The 23,994-nt window shown below is 42.3% G+C and overlaps 1 protein-coding gene across 12 annotated transcripts in view; it reads left to right on the forward strand.

Moving 5' to 3' along the window:
• eif4g3a (eukaryotic translation initiation factor 4 gamma, 3a) overlaps window positions 1–23,994 on the forward strand; it is a 48,750-nt gene extending 24,756 nt beyond the window's left edge. For 7 of the 12 annotated variants that reach the window (XM_067586523.1, XM_067586529.1, XM_067586518.1 and 4 more), the window contains 26 exons: window positions 512–646; window positions 1,917–2,121; window positions 2,857–3,642; window positions 4,328–4,416; window positions 5,993–6,281; window positions 6,450–6,574; window positions 7,897–8,016; window positions 8,434–8,589; window positions 8,922–9,119; window positions 9,842–9,988; window positions 10,150–10,386; window positions 11,936–12,040; window positions 13,429–13,567; window positions 13,950–14,071; window positions 15,621–15,711; window positions 16,352–16,472; window positions 16,687–16,913; window positions 17,083–17,195; window positions 17,442–17,614; window positions 18,248–18,373; window positions 18,905–18,986; window positions 19,571–19,669; window positions 19,842–19,988; window positions 21,477–21,558; window positions 21,643–21,789; window positions 23,402–23,994. In XM_067586523.1, the coding sequence (XP_067442624.1) occupies window positions 512–646; window positions 1,917–2,121; window positions 2,857–3,642; window positions 4,328–4,416; window positions 5,993–6,281; window positions 6,450–6,574; window positions 7,897–8,016; window positions 8,434–8,589; window positions 8,922–9,119; window positions 9,842–9,988; window positions 10,150–10,386; window positions 11,936–12,040; window positions 13,429–13,567; window positions 13,950–14,071; window positions 15,621–15,711; window positions 16,352–16,472; window positions 16,687–16,913; window positions 17,083–17,195; window positions 17,442–17,614; window positions 18,248–18,373; window positions 18,905–18,986; window positions 19,571–19,669; window positions 19,842–19,988; window positions 21,477–21,558; window positions 21,643–21,789; window positions 23,402–23,583 (4,443 nt within the window). In that variant the 3' untranslated portion in view covers window positions 23,584–23,994. The remainder of the gene's footprint in view (window positions 1–511; window positions 647–1,916; window positions 2,122–2,856; window positions 3,643–4,327; window positions 4,417–5,992; window positions 6,282–6,449; window positions 6,575–7,896; window positions 8,017–8,433; window positions 8,590–8,921; window positions 9,120–9,841; window positions 9,989–10,149; window positions 10,387–11,935; window positions 12,041–13,428; window positions 13,568–13,949; window positions 14,072–15,620; window positions 15,712–16,351; window positions 16,473–16,686; window positions 16,914–17,082; window positions 17,196–17,441; window positions 17,615–18,247; window positions 18,374–18,904; window positions 18,987–19,570; window positions 19,670–19,841; window positions 19,989–21,476; window positions 21,559–21,642; window positions 21,790–23,401) is intronic. The other 5 variants (XM_067586526.1, XM_067586528.1, XM_067586530.1 and 2 more) reach the window with 2 other exon arrangements.

Consider the following 23,994-nt stretch of genomic DNA (forward strand, 5'->3'; position numbering starts at 1 on the left):
CTAGTTAGATGTCACTGACCTATTTCCTTTTCCTTTCGCACAAACATGTAGAGTGGAATTGTACTAGAAATAAATTGAATTTGGTGTGTTGTCAGAGCACTGCTGAATATAGTGAATTGGACAAACACCAGTACGCTCACTGCAACACCAGGTGTGTTTATTTAATGGCATCCATTAGAGATGACGGAGCTCGCGAGTCACTTTAGCAGCAGATGTGACTCCAAACGTTCCCAAAACCAGTCACATGACATTATTAGCGGTCTGTGATCAAGGCTCAAATTCGCTCCGTGCACCAACGCCGCATTTACAGCCAGATGTGCCGCTTTCATTTCACTCTTGACATCACACTTGAATTTGATTTTGTTCGATGGAGTATGACGCTCATTCCAGGACACACGAGAGATGTTTTAATTCCCAATCCAGACCTATCCAGACACTCAAACATGCATAAAATATGGGTTGCTCCGAGACTTGCGCGCTTTAGTGAGGTCTGGTGTTTTTTGTGCCATTGTCCTCCCAGATCCGTATCCGTGACCCCAATCAGGGTGGCAGGGATATCACCGAGGAGATCATGGCAGGGGGTTCAGGGAGCAGGAATTCAACGCCTCCTGTCGGTCCCCCCTCCTCCACCCCAACCCCACCACAGGTATGGCTCCGCAGGGCTGAATATTTTTTTATCCCTTCTTACACACCACTCACCTACAGTACTTACATTAAGAGCAGCTGATTAGACTCGATCTTTAGCTGAGGGGAGAGGAGGGAGCTCGGTATCGTATCAGTGTGAGCTCTCCTCCTTAATCCTTTCTGCTCTCCACCGTGTGTGTGACAGACAGTACACATCCTCTATCTTTGGTAATTTATTCTGCCATCTTGCCCTTTTCATAAGAAATTCATGATGGCTTTCCATCCAGAATGTTACATGTCTGTCATTCATTGCATAGGACTTACTGTATATATACTGTATAAATATGAATACATCTTTACATGATCTGAAATGCACTTTTGTATTAGTATGTCCTTCATGTACATAAACTGTTTCTCCAGTCATAAAGTCATGATTATTCAGGTCACAAAGGTTTATACAATAACAACAAAAAAAAAGAATCATTTCATAAACATCACATATGTTTAGATCTGCAGGTTATAAAAACCTTTTTACATTTAATTCTCATTACAGATGTAATGGATTCACCATGTAATCTTGTTCTCAGCTGTTTATATCTTACTCTCGCTTTCTTCCTGTCACTGTTTATATTCACTCACTATTTTTAACAGTAGATTGCATACATACTGTCTGTATTCTCCTGCTTCTTCTACAGAATCCACTCAGATTCTCTTATCTGTCAATTCCGCTATTAAAAAAGAATTTGGATTTGTTCTTTGCACCGCCGTAAAGTAAACATGGAAAGTCAAGAGTTCTTAGCTCTAATCTCTTGGACCATTTTAATAAATAAAAATGAGCCAAAAGCCCAAATAAGAGTTTTTCTGGATTCTGAAGAGTGATGTTGTGACTTCTTCCTCCCTGTGTCCTCTGTGGATGTTAACAGTGTCTTTCCTCTCTTTCTCTGTCTTTTTGTGCCCCTTTTGATTTTATTTCTTTACGTATCTGCATCTTTCCACTCTCCTTTACCCTGCATTGTTCTGAGCGTTTCCCCCTCCTCCCGCCATTCCCTCCCGCATCGATCATCATTCTCCCGTCTTGTTTCTCCCCGTCTCGCCATACATCGCTGTCTGCTAATGTGACCACACCCCATCGGACTCCTTTTTTTCCCGCTTAATTCTGCATTTGGGCTTGTTTGCTTGTGTGTACGCGCGTGCTTGCCAACATCTTTGTGCCTGTCTTTCTGGTTTTTCTGTGTTGCTAGTTTTTATGGCCGCACCCTCATTATCCTCACATTTTCTACCTCAAATCGCAGCAGCAGCTGAGCAGCAGCCAGACTCCAGAGCAGCAGCAGCAGCAGCAGCAGCAGCAGCAGTCGCAGCCTCCTCAGCCACAGCAAACCCACTCTGGAGGCTACACGTTGGAGCCCCCCCAGATACCACAGCCACCGCAGCCCCAACAGCCACAGCAGCCACAGCAACCACTGACAACTGGGGGTTCAGACACCAAACCAGGGCCAGGTCTGCCCCAACACCCCCTCTTCTTAAAAAAAAAAAAAAAAAAAACAGCTACAACTGCTAACAAATAGGGCTCCCGCTCTTTATATAACAATCTAACCAAGGCAGTTCTAACCCTATATTTATGTTCAAATTGTAAAAATATAACTCCTTTACTCCTGTGTTATTTCCTCCTGTGTCAGGCAATGGCATGGTTTTTATTGGGGTTTATTTTCCCACAAGATACTATCTGCTAAAACACTGATTTTGTAACACATTTTAGGTATCACTTTTCTTTCCACAGAACACACCAAATACTTTCACTTCCATTTCACTTACAAATTAGAGTGCAGCGTCAGCAGGGCTCTTTGCTTTTCTCTCACTTAGCTTTTTCCTTTGTGTAGAAATTGTTTATAAACTTCATACAGCAGTTTTAATCCTCCATAAGTGATACCTTCACGCAGATGTTGGAGAATGTTGTTTGGCTTGTTGGTTAACCCTCGGGCTGTCTCGGTGACAATCTCTTAATTGACATTAATTGCAGTAGGTGGCATAATTATAGGGATGGCCTCATTTTCAGTGAAAAGCTTATTAGTTTAAAGGCTACACAAAACCATGTCTCCATCCAAGCATCTTTAGATACATCATCTATTTAGAAAACCTATTATTACAGTATGTGATGCAAATATAAGCTGTACCTTAGCTGATTAAATTCGGAGGACATGTATTTATCTGCATTCTTCCTCTTCCTCCTTCCAGATGAAACGCCAAAATTGGAGCCAGTTGTCCAGAAGTCTTCCTCACCCGGGCTTGTGCAGCCTGAAGCCCCCGTGGAGAGACTGGAGGCCAACACTCCCGTAACTGAGCCCTCTCCTACAGTTGAACCAGAGCTTCCCTTCCCCGCCTCACTGACCGCCCCTGTCACTCTCCCACCTACAGTGGCCAACACCAGTGAACGTCCCTCAGCCAAGGAGTCCGCTGCCTCAGCGTCGTCTCCCTCCTCCTCCTCTGTCGGGGAACACAAACCGTCGTCTTTGGCACCACCTCAGACTCCCAACACAGACAAGCCTCTCTCAGAAGCCCCACGAACTCTGGCCGCCTCGCCAGCGCCAGCTCCCAAAGCTCTGAATGGCCTTGCAGACCCTGGGACTGAACTAGACACCCCAGCTCATGAGCCTTCTCTTCTGTCCACAGCTGCACTCCAGCCCCAGGCCTCTGCTCCTGCTTACAGACAGGCCTCCTCCTCTGAAACCTTGCCCTCTGACATAAGGCCGGAGGTGCCCATTGCTGCTGCGATCGCCCCCATGGCACCTGTGGCTGTGGTGCCAGTCACCCTGACCTCAAGCCCTGCTCCAGCTACGCCAGTTATGCTCCCACCTGGCCTTCCGCCTCTAGTGCAGGCCACAACAGAGGCCGATGAGCCGAGCAAGTCCTTGGACACTAAAGACCTCGTCCCCAGTGCAGGGACAGAGGCACACGGAGGCATTACTGACAGCAAAACAGAGTCCCAGCAACAAGCGCTCACCAGGAAGAGTCCCACTACAGGTAGCGGATCTGTTGCTTGTGACTGCATGTGAAGGCAAACCCAGATGTGACATTTTAAAAGTGTACTATAAAACATATTATTACCTTGATCATTTGTTTCAGTGTTACTTGAAGCAGCGGAGTAATTAACTGTTTGAGCTTTTTTTATGAGTCCAATAATGTTTTTATGGTATTATGCCTAAATAGCAAAATTAAGTAGATCTGACATGTCCTTGGATTTTAGGTTTTTATTAACGCACATACAGCACACACTGCACACACTGCAAATAATCTCTTATCAAACACTACACTGACACAGTTGATTCCCAGGAAGTAGGGATGCGTTCTTTTGATCCGGTTCCCTGTTGGCAGAATACCTGGATTTGTCAAGCTCCACTGCTAACAAATCTTTTATCAGATCTTTTATCTCTCCTCACTCTTAAAGATACATTTATGTAAGTTTAGACAAGCTAGAAGCGGGATTAGTAAAAAGAAATGGTAACATATTTCTTTTAAATGAGATTGGAAATGGGGAGTCTTTATGTCTTGGTTGTGATCTATGTTTGCTGCACTAGTTGTATATAATTGAAAATTATTATATTCTTCCCTTTCTGTTTTTTCAGATCAGATATTTACCATTATGGTTTGATTGTTTGCTGCCCGGCTGTGGCTGACTGCATGTTTCTGCTTTTATATTTCCCTTCAGTAAATCAAACTGCTTCTGCTATACCAAAGACCTGGAGAAAACCAAATGAAGGGATCTCTGCTGGAGATGCACCTCAAAAGGAGGACGAGGTAAGAAAAGACGCCCGTACTGCTCACCACGCAGGACGAGATGATAAGACTGAACCGGTTAGATTGAGTATTTAAAGGACTAGTGCATAAGATTTAGTGGCATCTAGTGGTGAGGTTGCAGATTGCAACCAAATAAATACACCTCCCCTCCCCCTCCCCTTCCAAGTGTGTTGGAGAACCTACGGTGGCCACAAAAAACGCAAAAAGCCCTCTCTAGAGCCAGTGTTCGGTTTGTCCATTCTTGGCTACCGTAGAAACATGGCGACCTCCGTGTAAGGGGACCCACTCCCTGTGTAGATATAAAGGGCCCATTTTAAGGTAATGAAAACACGATTCTTATTTTCAGGTGATAATACACTAATTAAAACATACTTTCTGCTGAGTCTGTTCTGCTAGATGCCACTAAATCTTACACACCGGACCTTTAAAGTCCTACACATACATTGAATTTGAATTATCTTAAATTTTAGATAATTTCACCTTCAAATTATACACAGTATATATCTATTTGTGTTCAGAGGTCATGTTTAGTCAAATAGGCGATAAATTATCATGTAAAACTGACCTACTTTTCAACTATTTCGTCAGATTTTTCACATGTTCGGTATCTCATTTTGTAAAGAGACTTCTTACAATGCCTACAAAGCATCAAAGAAGGGGGACAGAGATTGTGTGAGAGAGAAAAGGAAAAGGCACGATGTAGGCAATAGTTCAAGTGTAAAATGTTTCCACATGTGTGGTGGGGGAAAGCAGACATAAATGACTTCAGGGTGTCGTTATCGTCCGACAACGACGGCAAGGAGTTATCCATCATCCTTATTGCTCACCCAGCCCACTGTATGTATAATCAACTCTGGCCCTCTTTGGCTTCCTCTCCTTTATTGTTTATTGTATAGGGTCGCTGCTGTGGGACAATTCACAGGTCGAATCAGGAAGTTCACGTCCTGGCTTCAGAGTTTAACGTGACTAATAAAAAGTCTAAAAATATACAATTACAATGACTGAAAACTGGGCTTTACTGCAAGAATAGAATTAAAACAAATCCCTTTTTTACTGAGTGCAAATGGCGTTGCATGAACAGATAATATTTCACATAATAATAGTTAAATGACAATAGAAATGTAATAAATCAAACCAGAGTAAGTATGTCCGCTGTTACTGCTGCTCCTATTTCCTTTTTTTTGTTTGTACTTGACCCTTTCTGCCCTCTCTGCATTTCATCATTTTTCATCCCTGAGTCCCCTGCCTTCACTCGATGTTTATTCATTCCTTCCTCACTTTCTTTTCCTGCATTTTTTTTTTTTTTACCCTTTCTTCATGTGTCCATCTCTCTCTGCAGATGATGTCCTTATAGCTTTGCGAGTACTGTGTGGATAATTTGCGATGCTACTAGAGTTATATTTATTTTTCAATTAAGTGTCTTTTTTTGTCGTTTAAATCCTCACCATAAGCTCAACCGTTTAGCAGTTAGGAATGTATAATATCGCTTAAGGTTAATAAGCGGGACGTAATGCTCACTGACAGATATTAAGGAAATAAGTCATGCATCTGAAAGCTAAATCTCGCCTCCACACAGGACGAGCCCAGGCCAGTAGATCAGCCCGCCGGAGACCAGTCCCTGCAGTCAGCTCCACTGAGCAGCAGCCCTGTGCCCCTACCGTCAGGCTTCAGCTCCACCACTGCTCCGGCTCCCGCCAGCAGCCCCGACGCCGACGGGAAGCCGGCCGCCCCGGAGGAAAACGGCGAATCCGAGCTGGAGCCCATGAGGAACGGGGCGGGCCACACCTCGGAGACGGAGAGCAGCGACAGCGGGGTCACCCACGGAGACAAGGAGAACTCCACAGGGGCTCCACAGGACGTAGAAGGTTAGAAGGAGCCCGTTGTTTGGACAGATGTATTTGAAGCTACAATAGGAAAAAGCATGTTTTATCAGCAAAGTATCCTGCCCCTCCTTAATTATCTCTGTGTGTTTAAACTTTTTTTTTACACATGTTTCTCTCTCCTTCCTTCTCAAACCCTGCGCGGTGGTCCAGACCTGTCTGAGGCCAGCGGGAAGCGTCAGTATGACAGGGACTTCCTGTTGGGCTTCCAGTTCATGCCTGCCTGCATACAGAAGCCTGAGGGGCTCCCACCGATCAGCGATGTGGTGCTTGACAAGGTAAACAAGCTGCTTGTTGCAGAAAAACCTGCATGCACCTTAATTAAAAAAAAATGTTTTATTGTCTTTAAAGCTCTCAGGCAGTTGTAGGTAAATCGATGGCAAGAAATGTTATGTGTACTGTGAGTTTACATAGCAGGTAACCAACCACCTCATGGGGCCCTAAATGTGTCCTTTCACATGGCAATCGGCTCGTGTTTTTTCTGGATCTTTTGTCAATTATAGCCACAGTCTCAGTCTATATTTGCCTCTGTAAATAGAAATTATATGTGTGTTTATCAAGCAAAAATGCCAAACATCCAGTGGTTACAGCTTCTCAAAATAGATAAATTGTTCTGTGATGTAATTGCACATCACATATCTTCACGTTTAACATGTTGGACGGACAAAAAAAAAAACTTGAAAATGTCCCCTTGAGCTCTGGGAATCTGTGAAGGGCATTATTCACGCATTGCTGAGGTTTTTTAAAAGACTAATCAATTAAGCGATTAAAAGATAGATTCGATGAATGAAGATTTGTCGCAGCCCTAGTTTTGAATAAACCTTTTTTTATCTAACGGGGCTCCTCATTTTCGGCTCAAGTAAACACAGGCACCGTTTTAGATTTTGTGCATTGAATCAAAGATACACACACAGAGAGTTCGGTTCATTCCTCTGATCCGCACATACGTATGGGTGGAGCGTATGGCCCGCTGAAATGCTGTTTTGATTAAAATCACATTGCTATTATGTCACACTTGGCAGCGTTAAAAGAGTACATGCCCCACCCCCACCTCTCCAAAAAAGAACAACCAGACCGGCTGATGTACAATCCCATAGTCTCCTTTTTCTCTGTGGGAGAAAGTGAAATCTCACTGGAAAAGAGTAGCGAAGAAGTCAAGGACAGCTGAAAGACAATGAGCTGGATTTGTTCTTTTCTCTCCTCCCCCACAACTATCTCGCTCTCTCTCTCTCTCTCTCTCTCTCTGTCTCTCTCTCTCCCTCCTGCGTTCCTTTCTTCCTTCCTTCTCTTCCACATCTGGCTCTGACTTTCTCTCACTGAAACAGCCTGCTGAACTAGCCCAGCGTAATTTATCGCCTGTACAGTAAAAACACATAAACCAAAAGCTGGTAATGTAGTATGACCATCAGTTACAACGGGTCACCTTAAGGCACCACCGGGTTCAGAAACGCACACACACATTCTCACCAGGCTGACTCCTTTTACCCTGTTGCCAGTGTTATTAGAGTATCACTGCTCCCCCTGCTGTTCTGCTCATTGTCTGACTCTATGTGTGTGTGTGTGTGTGTGTGATGTCGTGTGCGTGTTATGTGTCGTACAGATGAACCAAAACAAGGTGCTGTCTCGAGTGGTGGATTCCAGGGTAATTTCCAGAGGACCTGACTTCACACCTGCCTTTGCAGATTTTGGCAGGCAGATGACCGGAGGAAGAGGCGCTGCAGTGAGTCACACATGCACACACACACACACATGCACACACACACACACACACAAGCTGCCACAATCATTCATAAAGACACACACACACACTCCCCTCACTGCACTTTCCATTATCTCAAAACTCTGGCACAACAGATCACTTTTTCCAAAATGTTGAATTAATCCTTTAACCTACTAGAGTGTAACAACATATTAGACAACTAGACGATATATCAGGTCAGTGATGAGGCTTTCCTGTACAAAAGGTGTGATATTTCACAAGATAATGAGCAAAGTTTCCTGGCAGAGAATCGTTTGCATTTTAAAATTAGAAGGACACACGAACTCAAAACAGTAACAGACGATATGTAATGTTGACAGATTTAAAGAAAAAAAGCTGTGTAATCATGGTGACCTGTTCTTTCGTTCACCTTCTCAGCTTATGAACATCGGCACGCGGCGGCCTCCGCCCAGGAAGATCATCATGAATGTGTCGGTGAACGACGATGTTCAGCTGAAAAAGTCCGAGAATGCCTGGAAACCTGGCATGAAGAGAGAGTCCCCCCCAGAGGATCCTGAGGCGCAGAAAACACAGGTAGGGCCAAAAAGTTACACACACAAAGGAAAACATGAGTATTATAAAGCATCAGCTATCAAAACCAGACTCGTTTCAAAATGATTGAAGAGAAGTCAATCGTTTAATTTAACCAACCACAGAATCCAATTACTTTGCATAATTAACACAGTGGTGAGAAAAAGAACCTATTTTATAAAAGTGGAACAGGAAGTGGTATTCTTAACAAAAACCTACCAGTAATAAGCAGCCCTACAAATGAGTTAGTTTGTCATGATCATTGCAAAATAGTCTCCAAACAGGCTGAACGTTTAATCGGTGACCTCTATCTTTTCCTGATCACTTCCTCTCAGGAGCTCTTCAGGAAGGTACGCAGCATCCTGAACAAGCTAACGCCTCAGAAGTTCAACCAGCTCATGAAGCAGGTGACGGACCTGACCATCGACACAGAAGAAAGGCTCAAAGGAGTCATCGACCTCGTCTTCGAGAAGGCCATCGATGAGCCCAGCTTCTCTGTCGCTTACGGAAACATGTGCCGCTGCCTCGCCACGGTGAGCGCTGACATTAAACAGTCATTGTTACCATCAGAGCAGAAGAGTGTGTAAAATTTTGGGTAAATAAACAGGCTGGTGTTTGTGAGGTCGCTGGTGTAAATCGACTTTACGGGAAGATGTCGGCGGGGGGAAAAGTATGAATACCAGATGGAAAAGATGACACAGGAATCGTTGTACGATAATGATTTAAAAAGGTTAAAAATTTCAGAATTCCAAACCAATGACTTGCAAAAGATGTAAACACCTACTATCTTCAGTAGTAGGAGAGGAAGAGAAAGCTGCTGTTGCCCTATTTGGAGTCACATTTGTTTGTAGTAAAACATAAAAACTGAACTCTCGCTGAACTCTAAATAAACTTAACAAATGGGTCAGTATTTATTAAAACTGCATACGCTTACTGAGATACTTCTAACAGCAATGTAGGACAAACATTTTATTATTCTTAAGAGAAACTGACTGCCATCAGTCGGTAACCTTATGAATAGCATATATACAAAAAATCCAAACTTGGAAATGATTCAATCTGTTTTTGCTGCTTTTGTGAAGTAATTTCTTTCAGTATAACTTGCAAAAAACCATTATTCTTGTGTCCTCGTCTGCAGCAGACCTGATTCACTGTTCAACATTAAACATAATTTGAAGGTTTTAGTTCATCACTTAAATCATCTTTATACTTCTGTTTCTTAACGACGTCCATTATGTCTACTGTTTATATGCAGCTTAAAGTGCAAATGACAGACAAACCCAACACCACAGTGAACTTTCGCAAGCTGCTGCTAAACCGCTGCCAGAAGGAGTTTGAGAAAGACAAGGTGGACGATGTGGTGTTTGAGAGGAAGCAGAAAGAGCTGGACTCTGCTGCATCGGTACGTGGTCTATGAATGACTCAAATGTGACACGCAATTCTATTCTGTTCCAAAATATTTTCAGTAACGGTTGACCCTGTAGAGAATCAAACCGCTAGCCCTGGATCACTTCATGTAGAGGGTGTCGTGAATAAGAAGTAACATCTTCTGTCCTCCCTCAGTCAACGGAGCGTGAGCGGCTTCAGGAAGAGCTGGAGGAAGCCAAGGACAAAGCCAGAAGGCGTTCCATCGGCAACATAAAGTTCATCGGCGAACTTTTCAAGCTCAAGATGTTGACGGAGGCCATCATGCACGACTGCGTGGTGAAGCTGCTGAAGAACCACGACGAGGAGTCTTTGGAGTGCCTGTGCAGGCTGCTAACCACCATCGGCAAGGATCTCGACTTCGAGAAGGCCAAGGTGAGACGGAAACGAAAGTTGCTTTACGGAGCGAGCGGTTAATGCTCAGTAATATTCTAGGTTTGTCAGTTATACGGCTGCATTCGGGTCAGGTCTGCAGACTTGTTTGGAAATCAGAATGGGCACAGCTGCGATTGTAATTCGGAGGAGATTGTAGTGGCTCAGACAGCCTCCAAAACAAGGTGTCTGAAGCCTCTGGTGTAGAAAATAAGTTTTTTAAATGTGAATATTTTCTGGTTTCTTTTAGTCCTCAAGGATCTTTAGGTTGTAGACTCTTGGTCAGGACAACATTTGAGGTTGCACCTCGGGCTTAAGGAAACATTTATCAACATTTTTCACCTTTTTCTGACATCTCATAGACCAAACGACTAATAGATTAATCGATAATGATAATAGTAATTATTTGCAGCCCTAACATATTCAGAAGAATAAAATGCAGTAGGTGATTTAGCAGATGTTTTTCTCTAAAAGATATTAAAAGTAATTGTGGACGTTACTGTCAGTTGGAGTTGTGTTATATTTTCATTGCGTCATACATACTGGAACAACCTCAAGGCTGTCGGCGTGATGAGCTACATGAGTTCGAGTTGTTGATAACATATTTCGAGGCTCACTGGCACAAGAATAAGACCTTGAACAAGCCCGATGTTTCGTCTACGTCTGCAGTAAAGACGAAAGTGAAGAAACTCAGAGATTGTTTGCAGAGCTGAAGTCATAAATTTAGCTTTATGCCCAGTAAGCAGCCCTTTGACGTCAGTGTGTCAGTATGCCTGGATGTGATTCCGATCTACAGCAACACAAGTTTTGGGAGACATGAAAGAGACGGTTCTGGTGGGGATCGGATCTCGAACCAGCTGGGCTACATTCGTTCCAGAGGCAGAGGGGGGAGATGCTGTGTATGTAGGTTATGAGGAAACAGGAATATCCTCATGTTCCCCCTGCAGTGGATGCTCTGCTTCGTTCTGTCTGACTGGCTCTCCTGTAGACATCAGCGACTCCCAGCTGGACACAGCGAGAGTCCTCAGATGCTTGGAGAGACACAACCGACCCGAGGGCCTCTCTGCTCTCTCTTCGCTGTACTGTGATATGTGGTTTGATCCTTATCAGCTACTAGTCACCCTGCAAAAGAAAAGCCCTCTGACCAGCAGAAAAAAAAGACCTATCAACTCCTTTTCTGTTGAGATTAATCAATCTGTAGTGGATTAAATCATACAGATTATGGTTAGAAAACATCCGTCTTGTCCTTTTGGTATATTTCATCCTGTTTAATGTGATAATTTCCTCAACAAGGCAGTTTTAATGTGAGGCCATTAATGTGAATTGCAGCTGTTCTTTTTAGGCTGTTACAGTTTTTGTTCTGCTGTCGCCCAAAATGTTCCAATTTAGTCTCGGGTGTTCAGGAACCGCTCCTGCTCCAAGTAATAAAGCGAACAATTGGTCAATTGAGCGAAATCATGTGGAAATCCCTAAAAACCTGCTGTCTAGAGACGTAGAGAACATAACCTTCACGTCTCAAAACTTAACCCTCTCTTTCTCTCTTCCCCGTCAGCCTCGGATGGATCAGTATTTCAATCAGATGGAGAAAATCGTCAAGGAGAGGAAGACGTCATCTCGCATACGGTTTATGTTGCAGGATGTTATAGACCTGAGATTGGTGAGTATGCGTGTGTGTGTGTGTGTGTTTGCGGTTCATTCATGTGATATTTATTTTATCCGCACAGTCGCACAGCTGAGTCCAAAGTCCAGCCTCATGTTCAGGCTATCTCTAGGTCACAATGTATTCTCCCACAGAGGTTTGTTTCATTGATCTTTCTGACCTTCTGGAACATGAAATTGGATATTCTGATTACATTCTGCTAAATGAACATCTACTACGTACTGCTCTTGTTATTGAGTTTGAACCTTTTAAGAGAGACTGATGGGAGAAAAAAAACTCTGTGGGAGAAGCAAAACAACCTGAGGCACACGCTGTACGCTTACCTGTATGTGCTTGATGACAGAGGAGCTAATCGACTCTTAAATCCCATGAAAACTTCAATATGCTTCTATAAGATTCAATTTACTCCAGTGAACAGTCGGCAAAGTTACAGTTTTGGGGAAAAAAAACATCATGTAGTATTATTATTAAGAGTGAAACTCTTCCTTGGGACTGTGAGGGTGTGGTAAGCAATCCCACAACTGCCTTCAGACTCTGATTCAGATATTGTTAAATCCTGATTGGTGCACAGAAGTACATGACATCACCTTTTTTTTTTTTTTAGTAAAGAAAGTAGGTTGTGAGGGCCTTTTTTAATGCTGGTCACACTGACTCATGATAAAAGCTCTGCATACTAATGCACTAAAATGTTGTAATGTTGTCTATGAACAGTTTAAAATAGTGAATGAAAACTGTAAAAAGACACTGCTGAAACACGATATTGAAGGGAAAAACACCATTAATGATATTAATGTCAAATGATTTCCTTTTTTTCATAGATATTATTAAAAAAAAAACAATTAAATTACTCACAGGAAAGAGAAATAAACAAAGAACAAATAACTTAACGTGAGACCTGTAATATCAGTCTTTTCTAATAGAAACATCTGCACTGATTAAACGTGATTCCCTCCTAACTCTTACCTAACACAAGCTGTTTAAGTCAATGTCACTGTCTCTTATTACCACACGTCGGAAACAGGGATTCGAGTCCTGCCGTGCTGCTCCTGTCAGATTTGAAATTAAAATCAGAAAGGCTACCGAGGCAGTGCAGCATTCCTCTCCGTTTCAAAACAAACCGGCACATTCAGCGCTACGGAGCCGCGGCTCAAATGAAGGATCAGGAACAGATGTTAACACGTATGCCTGTCGCATCCCTTGAATTTTGATACACCTCTGTGATCGACAGCTTCTTTTATTTTTGAACTGATGTAGCCGATATGATAAAATCCATTTATATTCTCAAGACATTTAAAGTTAAATCGAGAAAAAGAATCCGCTTGAAACTCGCTGAATCTGACGCCGCTGTTTGATTCATATCATTGTGGCTCTCAATTTTTCAACAGCACAACTGGGTGTCCAGAAGAGCCGATCAGGGCCCGAAAACTATCGAGCAGATCCACAAGGAGGCGAAGATTGAAGAGCAAGAGGAGCAGAGAAAAGTGCACCAGCAGCTGCTCTCCAAGGACAGCAAGAGACGGCCAGGTCAGGCCTGCAGTCTAAATCCTCTTTAAGGCTTAGCGTCACATCGGCACAACTACAGTGACTCAGGAAGCCTGCAAGCATACAGGCAGACTTCCTGTCCCTATAGCCTGCAGAGACGCTATTGTGCCCAACAGCAGACAGGAAGCCCCCCTGCCCCCCCCCTCTACCCTCCTGTCTGTTAGCTGACCTATAATATTTCATCAAATATGGCAGTCACAGTCAAAAACGTCACTCTTGACATCTCCTCGTTTGACTCCAATGAATGTAAAAATCACTGAGCTCATTTTAAATGTTCCCTGCTTGTGTGTGTGTGTGTGTGTGTGTGTGTGTGTGTGTGTGTGTGTTTGTGTGTGTGTGGGTGTGTCTCTCTTCGCTCCCGTAGATCCAAGAGAACAGAGAGAACAGAGAGATCAGCGCGTGCAGAGAGAAGAGACCTGGAACACTGTGCCCATGACAAAGAACAGCAGGACCATTGATCCCACCAAGATCCCAAAGATCTCAAAGGTGAGACATGATGCCAGGTCTGTTTTTAGGCGCAGAGGGTGGCTACACACTGACACCCAATGTGTGCGTTTTATTAAACCCACTCGCTACACCTTATACTGGAAGAAGTCTACAGGCACACCGCAGGCGGAAGGAAGTTCTGGCTTATTTTGAGATCCACACAGTTTGATTCGCTCACATCCCTCCATACAGATCATGTATACAGTGACATAAATAACCTGGTGGTTACTTATGTTACATGCATATATTATAAAAACCAAGATAAAACTCATAACCAAGATACTGTGCATGTGTGTGTGTGTGCAAAAACATCCTCACCTCCAGTCTCATAGTAATCTTATACCTCAGATCTGTACCCTGAAATTAAAGTGAACATAAAGACGTCCTTAGATCAGAGCCATTCCAGGCATGTTTGATAAATGTAGTCTAGGTTTTAGCTGTGACACCAACAGATCACACCTGGGAAAAAACACATCTGCTTGTGCTCCGTAACAGCACAATGTTTAGAGCAAACGACTCGCAGAGCCACAAAATAAATGAGCTGCTCTTGATGGTTACAATTAATATGAACTATTAGTATTTTGTTAATTGTGAGGTTGAAGAGTGTCTGTCTGAAACTCTTCCCGACCTTCCACAAAATACTCACACTGGCATAATCTGTCAAATATGACAGGACATTACAGTCAATTTTAAGTAAAGTATTTATATCCCTGTATGATGACATCATATCAATATGATTAAAACCACAATAATAAGTTTAGTTAAATAATTCATCCAATCATCAGAAGATCAATTCAGTGTTGCGGTGACATCAGGAACGATCACAGATTAGAAACTGATCACTCATCTTGTTTTGACCCCAAAAAAAAGCCTAAAAAGTTTTGTTGCAGCATTTTGTGTCAGGAGGTTGTTTTTTTTTACCCTCACTAAACCTCAGGTGAATATTATCAAGTCTACGTGATAATTAAAATACATTTGTGAGATTGTTCTTCATGTCATGACAAGTCCGTCTCACGTTCAAGTGTTTTTCCGCTTCAGTCAAAAAGCTCTCTCACAGATAGTTGTAGGTTTCAGTAGAAGGTTTCTGTACACAGGAGATAACTGTTTACACAGCACCGAGATGAATCCTGTGGCTCAACTTAAGCTGTGTACACAAACTTTCTCTGTCCTCATCTGATCTACATTATTGTGGTTTACATGTACAGTAGTACAAAGTCCCCCTGCTGGATCCATTCGGTTCTACTGTGTAGTAAAAACAAAAAAAATAGCAAGTTGTTGTTTTTTTTTCAGCGCTCCCCCTGCTGGAAGGACTCGGTCATGTTCTCAGTGTTAGTTGTGCAAGGAGACACTCATTTTACTAAACCTTATGGACAATTCATGTCATATACCACATGTTATATACTCAGTATTTCGTGTAGTACTTGTCCTCATTTAATCAATGAATTCCTGAGAGCCTGAATACAAATAAACTGATCAGCATTTACCTTTGTGACCTGTCAGCAAATTGTCATTCTTATATCAATAAAGACATGTGATTCTCCTCCTGCAGCCTCAAATGGATGAGAAGATCCAGCTCGGCCCTCGGGCTCAAGTCACGTGGGTGAAGGGCAGCAGTGGAGGAGCCAAAGCAAGCGACTCAGGTAAGATGACACTTTATTAACTGACCGACACCACAGCAGGTTGAAATATTATACATTTCTTTCCTCATCTTTTTTACCTTCGAGACACATCGTGGTACTAAATCAACAAAACCAACATGGAAGTGGAAAATGTATCTTCCAAACCTGTTTATATGAATCCTAATATTTATCAGCTCTCTGGGTGTCTCATGCTCCAGCTAGAGTTGATGGTAAAAGATTCAAATGCTTGATCCTGACAAACAACATCATTTGTGTTTAATGAGCAGCCAGATCTCAACGTTGACAATCGTGTTTCAGGGTCAGATCGTAGCTGCCACTGACTGAATGTCACACTTTTAATTTGAGCCTGAAGCCTGCAGGAGAATATCTGTTCTTCCTTTCGGTCAGCAATGAACTTTTGAAATATTAGTCTGTTGTTTGTTGCAAATATAGTGACTCAGAGAAACAGCGCTTCCAAATAAGGTCGAGGGAAGGGGAGAAATCTGGTTACTCATCTGCAGCGTGTTTACACAAATTTATAGTTCCCTGGTTACTACAGTCTGTGTTTAAAGAACTGCTTAACTCTTAAGGTCCAACATCTCTACAGTTGATCTGCTGCTAGTTTTTGTCATTCCTGTGTCTCTTTTTTTTTTCATAACAGAACTATCACGGACTGGCAGCAGCCTCAACCGTTACTCTGCGCTGCAGTCTACACCTTCACCTCAACCCTCCACCACTCCTCCACAGAACCCAGACTTTGACTCCAGGAGAACTCTGGGAAGGTAAAGAAACACTGGGTCTTATCTGTCTTTGTCAATAAAGTTATCTTTGTACTTCTGATTGTTAAATTGTCAGCAGGACTGCATTAGAGTCACATTTGTTTAAGAAATTGTCCTCATATTAAAGTGCTTCTCCATTCTGTGATGTAACGTCCTCATGAACTCTTGTTTATTTTGTTTGTTTGCTCAATCGTTTGCCTTTTTCCTCTTCCCCCAGCACTCGTAGCAGTACAGGGAGAGAACGCAGCGAGAAACCTCTGATCTCCGCGCCGCCATCGTCACGGCCCGGATCTTTCATCAGGGGAAGCAGTTCGAAGGAGCTGCTGGAGAGCCAAATCCCGGAAGAGCCGCGAAGAGACCGGGAGCGAGAGGGAGCCGAGCCGCGGAGACCGAGCGTCACCGAGGACAAAACGGAGCCGGAGCGCAGCAGAGTCAAGGAGCCTGGTGAGGAACGCCTGGCTAAAACTGTACCTTGAAAGCAGACTTTACCTAACGTGTGATTTATCAAAATTCAGAATAGAGTAGGTTTGTATTCATGTGGGGATTTAAATCAGAGAGGACAGACTCACACAGACCAGAGACACTGTTGTGACTGCTGTTTTTACGTCAACAGTGAAACCTGAGCCAGCGGCGCAGACACCGGACAGACCTGCCCTGTCTGAGGAGGAGATAGAGAGGAAGTCAAAGTCCATCATCGACGAGTTCCTCCACATAAATGATTACAAGGTACTTAGATTCACAAGAAAGTCAACAGTAGATGAGACTCGTGGTGTCTAAGATGTTTTAATGTACATCCACAAACTGTTGCACCTAATGATAAATGGATAATTGATCATTTTAATGTCTTTCTTTAAACTGCATTTAATGAAGTGTTATGTATAGATGTTTTTTATTGACAGGATTATGATGCTCGTAGTGTTTAACTTCCCCTTTTTGTTTCTAGTCTTGAGCGTATTTCTTTGTTCTCTGCAGGAGGCTATCCAGTGTGTGGAAGAGCTCGAGTTGGGCTCTCAGCTGCACATCTTCGTGCGCGTCGGGGTGGAGTCGACCCTGGAGCGCAGTCAGATCACACGGGACCACATGGGCCAGCTCCTCTTCCAGCTGGTGCAACAGGGAATCCTGCCCAAACCCCAGTTCTACAAAGGGTCAGTTCACCTGCCGGCTGTGCTCTGCCTTACATAAAAATAATCCCTTTTAAAAAAAAAAAAAAAAAAGCAGGGAGCTGATTGTCTCCTTTTTAGCACATCGTAGTCCTGCCTGCTTTTTGTAAATGTAACTTCTGTGTTTTCATAAAAGAATGAAGAACATGGAGTTTCATTTGTTCATCAATCAATCAAGTGCTGGATAGATTGATATTGTCCAACCAATATCAGCATACATCATATTTTAAAAGTTTATGTATATTCTGTTATGTATATAGTCAAGAAATGTAAAGAAGTCTGGAAAAAGAATGAATTCTGGGAAATTCTGAACATTTTGAAAATGTCAGAATCATGATAAACAAAGGAAGAAGTGATTTCTTTTTTTTTTTCAGGGACTTACAAGCAATTTCTTGCTCAGAACTGACAGGATTTAAATAATAAATTTCAGTATGAAATCACAGGTTTTTTGTTTCCTCTAAATTAGTTTAATATAAGCGGTTTAAGCAGCTCCAGGTTTTATACATGTTGACTCTTGTATTTGTGAGTGTGTGTATCACAGGAGTCATAATATCTTCATTTCTTCGTGGTCTCCTAATGGATAGTTTGTGTGTTTTTTTTTTTTTGTTTTTTTTTCAGGTTTGCAGAGACGCTGGAACAAGCGGACGACATGGCCATCGACATTCCCCATATCTGGCTGTACCTGGCCGAGCTGCTCAGCCCTGTGCTGAGAGAAGGGGGCTTCTCTATGAGAGAGCTCTTTAGGTACTGAGATGTCCACTCCTGAGTCATTCACTAAATGCTCAAATTGGCCACTAAAACAGCCGCCTCGTTACCGGTCGTATCTCGTTCACCTCATTTCACACACAGTGGCTGAACTAGCTTGAAACCTCTCTGTTTACAACCCCAGTAAACCACTTTTACTTGATCAAAAAAGCCACATAATCGTCGTCCTTTTGGACCACATTTTTCTAGTTTACATGATTTCCCTCTTTCTTCTGTTCATTTCCAAGATGAATTAATTTCAGACTATATTTTGACATCTGTGACAGCTGCTCAGGCGGCAGGCCGGATGAGGGGGCGTATGCCATATTTTGAGAAATTTGAAGAGTGAATAGTGCAGGAAAGTATTTCATAATGAAGCTGTGATTTCTGCAAACTCCCTCATCTGAGCAGATCTGAAGTAGCATAAAAAGTTGTTTGAGTAATTTGTATTTTCTCTCTCTCTCTCTCTGTATGATGAAAAACATTTGGGCAGACTTGCGTTTAATTTCTGTCGTTTCTGTTTGTTCACAGTGAATTAAGCAAACCTTTGCTTCCTGTGGGAAGAGCTGGGATCTTAATTTCTGAAATACTGTACATACTATGCAAACAAATGGTGAGCAACACTTTGATCTTCTATTGTGTTTGTATTCAGTCTGCACACATTTATATTACCTGCTCTCATTATGAAGCCAGGAGAGTATAATCAATCATCTGTGACCTGAGGGACGTACACAATGAATACATAATCAATCATTGATCATTCACTTAAATGTCTGTTAAGATCAACAATTGATTATTTTGGGGGTTATATAATGTGCAGCCGTGCACTATTCTGTCCTTTCGCTTTGTAATAGATATTTGATCATATGTCATAGGTATGTCAGAATAAGGACAAAATAACACACTTTCATTAAGCACTACAAAGGGTTTGATTATTCATTCACTACTATTATTAACATCAATCAGTTGTGTGAAATGTGCGTCCCAATAAAAAGTTATTTTGTTCTTTTGATTTGTAGCAAATGAATTAATATGTCAGACAGTTTTTATTAATTCATCAAATAATATATTTCCATTGCAAATTGGGAAACAGTCTCTTCAGTCTGTACTGCTCGTATTTTCTTTCCCACTGCTGGAAACTGAATAAAGATATTTCAGAGAAGCGAGGCGTGACATTGTGTCATCTTGTCTCCACAGAGCCATAGGACTGTGGGTTCTCTGTGGAGGGAATCTGGCCTCAACTGGACCGACTTCCTCCCAGAGGGAGAAGACGTCCAGGCTTTCATCTCACAACAGGTTGGTGAAGAAATATCATTATTATAGGAGAACTCAGTCTCCATCCATCGGCTTTCTTAACACTTCTTCAGCCCAACGAGTCGATAAAGACCACACTCTAACCTCTCCTCGTTCCTGTTTCATCATCTCTCCCTCATTTGTCACTCCCCCATCACATCGATGATACAAACAGAAACTCCAGTTCGTTCTGTCAGACGACTCCGGCCCTGAGACGACTCTGTCTAAAAGGATCTTGTCTCCTGAGGAGCTGAGCCGCCAACTGGAGAGACTCCTCCTGGAGGACATGGCCAGCGACGAGCAGATCTTCGACTGGGTCGAGGTATGAGAAGTGACGCACGTATACGCAGACAAATCATCATCCAAACTCTGCAAGCTGGTGGCTAAAACTCAGGGCAGCCTGTTTTTTTTATGACTTGCAGAACTCTGACACAGTTTATTTACATATTGAGTCACTAAAAAAATGTTGAAGCAACAATAGTAGTGAATAACTCAATATGATGTGATTAATATAGGAAGTTTAACTAACTAATAAACACTTTAGTGGCTCAGAAGCTGAAGCTGATGTTGCTCTCAGACCATTTCTGTTGGTTGATATATTTGTTGACTGCTGGTGAGGAGGTGTAGGATTCAGGGAACTGTGATACCAGTGAAATTGGCTTCTGCATAGTTTTCCTTAGTGTCATTTCTGCGGTTGCCATGGTCACACAGCGAGGCACCGTGCCAAGTTGAGAAAAGTTAAACCACCGTCGTGTTTACATGGGAAACAATGGAGATAGCGACTGCAGTCACTCTCTGTCTGAAAGTTACCTTTAGAGCTGAAGCTGACGTAAGCGTTTCATTTGCTGTCAGAGCATGATGCATCGACTACATCAGCACAATCAAGAGGTGCTCCTTACCACAAAATAACATGCAGTACAAGTCCAGTGGGCTGTTTATTCTGTTGTTAAACTACCTGAATGGCTGAGCTGACTCTACACAGACAACAACCATATGATACAACAGCTCTCACTAGCAAAAATGTAGAGGCGATGACTCATAAACTCACTGCAATTTGGCTAATAGTAGTACAGAGAAGCAGAACCAGCTGGGACAAGTAGTTTTTAAGTGACATGTAAGAGAAGATAATAGTAGGCTGTTACACTTGAAGTCAAGCGACAAAATTGTATTTTTAAAGGGGACATAACAGGCTTTCTGTTTGTTATGATGTCAGATGTTTGTGTTAAACATGGTCAAAAGCTTCAGCCTTCTCTGTGCGCTTCGTTTACCTCTACTTCCTCCTCGTGATGACATCAGATCGTTCGTGCGGTCGCTCATGTTGTCCGCTCGCTTATTTCGGATCAGATTTCGGCTCCAACGTGTACGGATTAATTTGAGAAGTTTCAATGTCGAGTAAAAGGACAAGAAAAAGAAGTGAAATCCTACTACTTCTGTTGTGTTTGTTTACGTAGCCTCCAGGGCTGGTGGATGTCTGCTGAGGGGCAGCTAACCAATCAGAACAGAGCGGGCTCATCATGAGACAGCAGCTAAAACGTCCTGTTTCAAGGACATTTTTTGAACTGTAAATCATGAAGATATTCCAGTCGAGCCCCAGAATATAAACACAGGCCGGGACATGTGCATGATACGTGTTTATGCAGAGAACATCCAAGAATCATCCAAGAAACACTAAATGATACAAACATATGTCTTTGCACCACAGTTCAGGTAAAATCATGCATCACTGCGAAGATGCGTTGTTGCCGTGTGAAACTGACATATTGTGTGTTTTTGTCCTCCTCCTCCTCCTCCTCCGTGCTGCGTTTCCCAGGCAAACCTAGATGAATCTCAGATGAGCTCGTCTCCCTTCCTGAGGGCTTTGATGACAGCTGTGTGTAAGGCAGCAGTGAAAGGTAAGCGCTCCGCCACCTGGAGGAGAGAGTCTTCTCTATTCTGTTAAAATCTCACCACTGATTACAATATTTACACACTTACAGATGATAACACCAACTGTCGAGTGGACACGGCCATCATCCAGAGGAGATTGCCTGTATTACTCAAATACCTTAACTCAGACACTGAGCGACAGCTGCAAGCACTTTATGCACTTCAGGCGCTGATAGTCGCCCTCGATCAGCCTCCAAGTAAGTGCTGCGTCACAGTTTCCTCTTCACAATGAAAGATTTATTTGTCTTTATGTCATTTTTTTTTCTTCATTTCTTATCAGAGAACATTAAGTTGTGAAATTTCTTAATTGTTTTTAAGTAATATTGTAAATAATCTCTCCACAAGGTCCATTTAGTAGCTGTTCTGGAGCTTTTTTATCATGTCACATAATCTTCATCAGCTGTTTCATTTTGCCCAGTTGTTTATAAAATTGCAGATGTTCAAATTTACATCTGATCTGAGCATTTCAAGGACTTTTTGTGTCCTGTTTGCTTAAAAGTTTAAATTCAAAGTTCATTCATTCTTGACCTTTGAAACCGCAGTTAACAGAACTTTGGATCTCAACGTTATTGAACTCGTCAACATTCACTTCATTTAGGTTCGGTCGTGTGAAGTAGTTATATGGACATTTTATTTTATTTATTTGATAGGGACTGAGCACAATAATGAACATCAGTATACAATACAAGATGTAAACATGCTGGAGTTAGCAAAAAATGCTAAAAAAAAGAAAAAGCCTGGATAATGGCTTTGATAGTCAGCAGTTACTGGAGCTTGGTGAGCCAGGCATTACAAAAAGTCTGAGTCCAAACTGCAATCTTGACAGATGCTCATATTCAAAGATGTCCTCATGTTTTTTACTGGTAGAAGCAGTAAAAGTAGTTTGATTACAGCAGCGAGTCCATCATGTTGCTCTAAAACGACAGAGTGAAACCACAAACTCGGCTGATGGGATTCAGTTTTATCTCTGCTCCCCTCACTCGCTCGAAGCAGGTGGAGCTCAGTCAAAGAAGCTGATGTCATGTATTTCCTGTGCACCAATCAGGATTTAGCAACATTCAAAAATTAAAACGTGATGACAGATGTGAGGTTTAGAGACTGTTGCCAAGCTGCTGTCAGATCTGATCAAAACCCCACATACACAGTTGTGATGAAGCAGACTTTTTAGAGAGTTAAACTTTAAATGAGCAGTACTTTTTTTATATAGAGAAATACTTATGATTTGAAAGTTTTCAAGCCTTTAATCTTATAAGATCACAACTTATCAAAACTGTCAACCTACTTTGGAGTCCGTGTGACTTGTTTACAAGCTCAGATTCACTCGTGATTATGAGTTTGTGTGAAGGTAAAAGAGCCAAACACAAAAATACGTTATCATCTGTAATGGAATTCATATTTAATCTTTAACATAACCACTAGGACATCCCCACTGAAACTTATAAATGAATTGTAATACTGTAATTAGTTGGGGGTCACTGCAGCAGGACAATAACAGTAGTGTCAGCTTTTTTTTGTCAGTCATATAAAACCTGGTTTAATTTGTAGATAGTTGGAAGTTTACCTGACTGCAGCACTTCACACATTTCACCTTAAAGCAGGATCTGTTTTCTTGTGCATAATTTCCACAATTTCTTAGACATGCTAGCAGCATGAGGTTGGAAAGGTTTGGCAATGGACCACTTTGCTCCAGACTGAAATATCTCTTAGATATTACTTACTTTAGTCATCGCCTGAACCTTTCAGAGCTGACAAAGATGAGTGTTGACGTGTATTTGCTTTCTCTCTCTCTGTCTCTGTCGTGTCTGCCAGACCTTCTCCGGATGTTCTTTGACTGTCTGTATGATGAGGACGTCATCTCGGAGGACGCTTTCTACAAGTGGGAGACGAGCAAAGACCCTGCCGAGCAGCAGGGTAAGGGTGTGGCCCTCAAGTCCGTCACAGCCTTCTTCACCTGGCTGCGGGAGGCGGAGGAGGAGTCTGAGGATAATTGATGAGGGAGACACCTCCGGGACACAGCATAGTAGAACTGCATCCTTACAGCAGAACAAACATTCAAAATGGGTGTGTGGGCAGGACGACATGTTAACGGCTGGAATTTTTTTCTGCGGTACGGTTCTGAAACATGCCGCCATTTTGAGTTTGGATTCCAACGGCGGAAGCACTAAATACCTGTATAATACATAGAAAATATTTTTGTTTTAAATTTTAACTTACTTTTTTTTTGTTACTTTTTAAGAAGAGACTTAAAAGATACATAGGTTCTGGACTCTTTAATTTATTATTTTTTTAAGGACTGCAAATATGAAAGTTATTTAACATTTGCAGATGCTCACAATGAGAAAATGACAACAGAAATAACAATATAATTAATTATAATAACAAAATAATAATTGTGAAATGAA

The sequence above is a fragment of the Thunnus thynnus genome, chromosome 4, assembly GCF_963924715.1.
Source record: "Thunnus thynnus chromosome 4, fThuThy2.1, whole genome shotgun sequence".
Classification (NCBI taxonomy): domain Eukaryota; kingdom Metazoa; phylum Chordata; class Actinopteri; order Scombriformes; family Scombridae; genus Thunnus; species Thunnus thynnus.